At 55.4% G+C, this 6532-nt stretch overlaps 1 protein-coding gene across 1 annotated transcript; it reads right to left on the bottom strand.

Moving 5' to 3' along the window:
• Positions 1–2447: 2447 nt before the first annotated feature.
• Positions 2448–6469, bottom strand: NCDN (neurochondrin). The gene is made up of 6 exons (XM_075115034.1): positions 6064–6469; positions 4709–5695; positions 4261–4487; positions 3862–4086; positions 3506–3648; positions 2448–3182 (listed from the first exon to the last, which is right to left on the bottom strand). Exons 1-6 carry the CDS (start codon positions 6163–6165, stop codon positions 2746–2748), a joined length of 2121 nt encoding a protein of 706 aa, XP_074971135.1. The 5' UTR covers positions 6166–6469; the 3' UTR covers positions 2448–2745.
• Positions 6470–6532: the final 63 nt, after the last annotated feature.

The following is a 6532-nucleotide window of genomic DNA, read 5'->3' as shown; positions in this document are numbered from 1 at the left end:
CAGTAACAGCCCAGAACAAGGCTGGTGTCTCACCTCTGTCAGCTCACGGGCAGCCAAGAGGAGTGTGTTTCATGTTATGCAAAGAAACAAGCATATGATGGGCCACGAGGGCCTCTGGGAGGGTCCGGCTCTGGCAAGGCATGAGTGCTCCTTCCCACACCTGATGGGACTTCCCATTGAAGAAAGTGAGAATGAGGGACAGGTGCTCCTCTCCAGGCACCAGCTGGTGGCCAAAACCCCCTGCCCTGGGATGTGGTCAAGGATAAATGGGAGGACATTGCTGGGCTCTTGGTTTGCTCCTATGCAGTGTGGCTATGCTGGGAGCAGGTAGCTTGTCTGGGATTTGAAGACCAGCAGCTAAAGGCCTCTGGGTCTATGGGCAGGGTCATTCTGGTCTTGGACAGGGTCCTGCAGGCCCAGGCTGGATCTCCAGTCAGGTGTTGTAGAAGCTCATACTGCTGCCTGCGGCGATGAACACTGGCCAAGCCAGCACTGCTAACCACAGCCAGCGCGGTGCAGCGCCGGGGGAGAGGGGAGAGCACCCTCCTGCTGATACAGGCGCATATCTCTCATTAGTGCTAATGATAGCCTCTGTTAATGGGAAGCCCACACCCTTTGACCAGAGGCAGAACAGTGTACGGGACTGGGAATAGTCGAAGGTAAAGCATTTGAGAGTTTGAGATGGTTTTTTTTCTGACAATCTGAAATGGGTTTCTGACTCTTCCAACGCACTGATGTTTCCCTGCAGTGCAGGGATGAGGTGTTCTTGGCAGGATGGGGAGACTCTCCCAGCCCACGCTCCAGCAGAGTTAGGCTCTTTTCCAAGGCCAGGAGGCTCATTTGCTTGTTTGGCTTGCGTTGCTTTCTTCTGGTAGCACCTACCTTTGTTCCAACTTGCATTAACTTTTCAGGGCTGAGCTGGAGAGATCCTTTCCCTGAGCAACAGCAGGCGCCTCCTCCCCAGTTGTGTAAGGCATTTGCTTCTGTAAAATGGTGAGCGAAAAATATGTATAAAGCGGGAGCGCACACAGGCTCAGCCCTCCTTTTGAGACAGCTCATCCCTTGTTTTTTTTTTTCTATCAGACGATTGCACAGCCCCCCCCAGCATGAGTTTTGAAGGCAGCCGGGATCAGTGCCTTGCCCTGGCAGGAGGGCCGTCCCCGGCGAGGCTGCTGCTCCCAAAGAGCTCCTCGACTGACACCTGGTGGAAAATCCTCCCCGGACCCGGCTGCAGCCCGAGCAGGGAGCTCTGCCCTGCCCGGATCCCGGCTGCTCTCACGGCCCGGCTCGCAGGGTGCCCCAGCCCCGGCTGCGACGCCAGTGCAGAACTGCTTGAATTCTGCAAAAAGTTCTGCACAAGGAAGTGCAGCAAGTCCAGCGGAGAGCTGCAAAGATGACCTTGGGGCTGGAGCATCCCCCTTGTGAGGAAAGGCAGAGAGACCTGGGCTTGTTCAGCCTGGAGAAGAGAAGGCTGGGGGGGGATCTCATCGATGCTTATCAATATCTGAAGGGCGGGTGTCAGGAGGATGGGGCCGGGCTCTTTTCAGTGGTGCCCAACGCCAGGCCAAGGGGCCACGGGCACAAGCTGGGACACGGGAAGTTCCACCTGAACATGAGGACAAACCCCTTCCCTGTGCCGGTGCCAGAGCAGGGGCACAGGCTGCCCAGAGAGGCTGTGGGGTCCCTTCCCTGGAGACATTCACACCCCGCCTGGACGCGGTCCTGTGCCCCTGCTCTGGGGGTGCCTGCTCACGCAGGGGTGGGACGGCGTGAGCTCCAGAGGGCCCTGCCAACCCCCACAAGTGATTCCGTGATTGCCAGTGGCACCAGTGATTTCCTCCCCCATCATAAGTGTGGCCTTTCTCTCCCGTAAAGCGAACAACTCCTCGGTCTGCAGGGAATCAGCTGGGTGTAATTCATGCATTTCTGCTTTCACAAGCCATACCCGAAGGCTCTAAAGAAAGCCAAGGCAGGTTGAACCCCTCGCCTTGCCAGCGCAGAAAACTCCCCCTGCACATCCCATCCCTGCAGCGAGAGGGAGCCTGAGCAAATACAAATCCTCACATCCATGCCTTGTGCAGGTGTTTTACAGGGCAAAACAGGCACCAACAAGGGGTGCCGTGGTTTTCTAGGCACGAATTTGGGATGCCAGTTGTGGATACAAGCTGGGGGGGGTCATCCTACAGCACAGAAAACTAGTCCTGGTGCACCTTCACCCCAGAAGGGGACAGGTTGGTGCCATGTTAGAGTTATTCTGGCTACTATTGCTATATTTTAAAGCTCTTCCTGTTCCTGCTTTCTGCAGCCTTCTGTGGGTAATGCCAAGTTACTTTACTAACAGATGCAGGCCTCTGACAGAAAATAAGGTGACATCCTGAAGGGCTTACTGTGACAACGGAGAAGCAGGCAGCCTCTCAGGGCAGAAATAAATCCCAACATTGCAGGAGTTTGAAAAACAAAGCAACAGAAAACACCTTTAATAATAAAAAGTACTTTTTTTTCAAAAAGAAATACTTGCAGAAGGTCAAACGTGTGTGTGTGAAATGCTCTGAGGCAGCAATGGTTCTGCACATCAGGTTGTGGACAGTGCAAATCCTGCTGAGCTCTGCAGTAGCACTCCAGTTTCATAAAGTCTGATCATTTATCTGTTGGGGTTTGGTTTTTTTTTGTCCCCATCTGGCACCAAAGGGTGCATGAGAAACGTTGAAGAGATCTTCATTTCCCACACCAGGGCATGCTGGCTCTTCACTGCTCAGACAGACACTGTTCCAAAGCTGCCATACCATAAAGGTTGGCCCACTCCTCGCCATGGTGTGACAGGATCACATCCCTGCACGGCTTGCTGGCTCTGGCCAGCTCTACCAACACACCCTGGAAAGCGGCAATGAGTTCAAAATCCACGGAGGCTGGAGTGACGCGGGTCAGTAGCTCCAAGAGGCCTTCCAGCCACCGCGTCTGGAGCACAGCTTGCGGCAGCCAGGGGAAAAGTGGCACGCAGGCGGCCAAGGCCTGCATCCCCAGGAACCAGAGCTCACTGACATCGGCCCAGGCACTCGTGTAGGCGGGTGACACGGCTGCAGCCAAGCCGTCGCTGCCAGGGTCTGCTTGGGCAGTGTGGGCTTGTGATAGGAAGCAAATGGCAGCTCTGAAAAATTCCTTGGCAGACTGAGTCTCCTGAAGAACTGGAAGAAAAAGGAAATTAATGACTTGATACAGAGCTCGCTTGGTCAAAGGAAGGACCCTTTGGTGGGTCTGTCCAGAGCAGGGCTTTCAGGGAGAGCAGAATACCCTCCTTCCTGCCCTAGAAATATCTTAATCCCAGCTGCTCACCCTCCTGAATTTTCTGCATATTCCTTGCTCCTCCAGGTTTTTGGTTTTGTCACTTTCCCAGTGACAGAAACTGGACCTGTTTCCCTTGTATTTGCTTCCTCCAGCCCAACCATCCAGACCTGGTCTCTGCCCGTGCAGAGCAATGTGCAACTTTGCTAGTGGGAACTCTTCTCACCTGCTGAACTTGCAAGGATCCTGGCCATCATCAGGCCCAGAGTGGCAATGTTGGCTACGAGAACCAGGTGATCTTTCTGGGGCAGCAGAAGCGGGAGAGACTTCAGCAACATGTCCATCAAGGAGGAAAAGGTTTTGTCTCGCCTAGAGAGAAAGCAAACCCTGAGACATATTTCCTGAGCAGAGCCAGATGTACCTGAAAACACTAAGGTTAAATGCACAACCAAAAAAGTAATGTAACTGCTGTTGAAAAAGGGACATCCCTTTTTCAGTGTCTTAAAAGATCCTGCAAGCTCATTGCACATCCCTCTTTCTTCCTGCTGCCAATCTTCAGGCAAGCTCCGGCAGCTGTGTTACCTGATGAGGTCCGGCGCAGTCACGACCAGGTTAAGGAAGATCCCGCAGGCAGTCTGCAGGCTCATTTCAGTGCTCGTCAGTGGCGCCAGGGACCCGGGCTTGGAGGTCAACACCTCCCACTGATGGAGGAAGTACTCGCACAGCAGTGCTGGTGCCCCTTCTGAGATGAGGATGTCCCGGGGCCTGTCCTCTGCTGTTAAATGGCAAAAGCCAGGTAGCAGAAACCTGGAAGGGGAAAGATATTGGGAAGATAAGGTAGAATGGGTCTAAGCCCTGCATTTACATCTGACTGGTGGGGGGAGAAGAGCCAGAATTGGTACTGCAGGGAGAATGGAGAATAGAAAAAGATTTGAGCAGGTTTGTGCTAAAATGCATCAACTCTGTGCTTATAACACACACCTCAGAGCATCCTGGGGTAAGCCAGAGCCCTTGGTGCTGACCAGCTCTGGCTGGAGAAGACTCGCAGCTGGGCTGCCCTCTTTGAAAAGCTTCTTGGTGTAATGAACAAGGAAAGGCAAGAGCTCACAGATTTCCTGCTTGAGGGAGGATGTCTCTTCTGCCATCCAGGCTCCAAGGATTCGAACAGAAGCAAATATGAAAGGATCTTGTAGCTCCTCCTGTTTAACCTGCATGAAGAAGCAAGCAGAGAGAAAGTGACATGTTAGGGCTGCTCTCCTGTTGAGCTACCGCAGGTATGAGAACCATAGTAGGCCAAGAAGCACGTTTTGCTCTGCACAGCTACGGCCATGAGCCGCTGAGCACCCATTAAGCATCCTAGTGAAGAGCTATCAACGCCGCCCAGAGACACCCACAAAAACATGCTCTTTGCTTGAGAGCCCTGCATTACCTGTCTCAAGTAGAATATTACAGCTCCAAATGCCTCCTCCATGATCCTCATGAGCTGCATTTTCTGCACCTCTTCCAACAGCGGTTTCTCTTCTCTCAGGCACTCCTGGATCCCCAGCTCAATAAGGACATAGCAGGCTGTTATCACTTCTTTTTTCCCTTCCACCTCAAAGGGATCTGGCTCCTCTAGGGTCAGGCGGACCTCCACACAAGCCAAGTTCACCAGCAAGGCCAGGAACTTGCTCCCAGCACTCCCTGCTGGGATCCACTCTGACCCACAGGCCTGCACGAGGCAGGCAGCAAGCTTCAGAGCTGGGTCCCGCTGCGACTGGCTGAGTTTACTGCCCAAGATGTTAGCCAGCCCTTTGTAAAGTCTATGGAGGCACTCAGAGCCCTGTGAGTCCTGCGTGAGGGGTGGCAGTAGGGGGATGAAGTGTGGCAGAACCTCACACAGCTCAAATTTGGTCATGTCTTCAGTCCTGAGAAAATCATCAGAGAGCTTGCTCAGCACAGCCAGGAGGTGTGGAGCATCTCTCTGCCAGCACTTTGCCTCCGCTATGGCCAACAGCCCCAAGAGTAGCGTCAAAGCACGGTCAGAGCCGTAACTGCAATTCATGTAGGCCTGGCACAGGGCAGACACCGTCCCTTTGGCCACCAACTCTCTGGGGCCCCTGGTAGTGGCCATGACAGCACTCAGGCACTGGTAAACATCATCAATCATGGACGTGTTGTCCGGATTGCAGTGGGAGACCAGGATGTCATTGAAGGTTGGGATCTTGTTCAGGATCTGGGAGTGACCAGCTAACTCCGGATCGGTGCAGAAACATGCCAACAGAGTAAGACCCAGTGCCCGGAAGGTGTCCTCGGGGCAGCCCGCTGGGGGCTGCCTGGAGGCGAGCAGGCGATTCGGAAACGTGAATCCAATTGCGTCAAAGATCTGGCGACGGGTCTTAGCGTCTACTTCTCCAGCTCTGACCGCTTTGGTCACCTGTAAGGTAAACCAGGGGTGAGCACACAGCATAGCAAGAGGCTCTGCAGGACTGGACAGGCAAATAAGAAGCCTAAACAACTTTTGTTAACACAGAGAAGCACCCACCGAGCTGGGTGCTTGGCCCAAGCACTAATCCGAAGCGTTACCAGAGTGCTTTGAGCGCAGCAACGCTGACTAACCTCAGCACGCCCACGCCAAGGCCAGGCCCCCTCCGCTTTGCTGACGGGAACACCGAGGCACTGAAGCCCCCTGCCCCGAAGCACCCAGCGCCAGTAAGCCCGTTTCCAGCGGCGGGTCTTGCCTTCCCCCTGCCCGTTCCTGAGGCGGTGGCCCCCCGGGCGCCATCCCGCACAGCCGTTCCTTACCAGGAGTAGGGCTGCGAACTGCTCGCTGTCGTTCCTGGCGTCTCTGAGCACACCGAGGCACCTCTTCAGCGTCGAGTTTCTGTCTCCGGACTCCGAGGCCATGGCCAGGTCGGTCAGTTTAGGGACAGGGAGTCAAACCGGAGCCGCTGGCACACGGGGGTCTGCCAGGCCCTTCCCTCAGCCGTCTTCCGCCCGAGCCGCCTCCCGACCAATCCGCGCGCCGCCGCCGCGCCGCTGCCCAACCGCCTGCCGCCTTGTTGGGCAGTCCCCGAAGCCATCTCCTTCGCGCGGCCTGTGGGCAAATCACCTGTGGCTGCGCGGACCTCCTCACCCGCCGGCTGCGGGAGGGCGGCCGCGCCCCGAGTCCGCACAGTCGGCTCCGGAGCGCCGGTACCGACAGCGCGGTGCCCGCTGAGGCCATCCCGGTTCCGGGAAGCGCCTGTTCAGTTTCCGGGTGAGGGGTGAACGG

The sequence above is a fragment of the Phalacrocorax aristotelis genome, chromosome 20, assembly GCF_949628215.1.
Source record: "Phalacrocorax aristotelis chromosome 20, bGulAri2.1, whole genome shotgun sequence".
Classification (NCBI taxonomy): domain Eukaryota; kingdom Metazoa; phylum Chordata; class Aves; order Suliformes; family Phalacrocoracidae; genus Phalacrocorax; species Phalacrocorax aristotelis.
The sequence above is the reverse complement of the archived record's forward strand: the minus strand, read 5'-3'. Positions and strand labels throughout refer to the sequence as shown.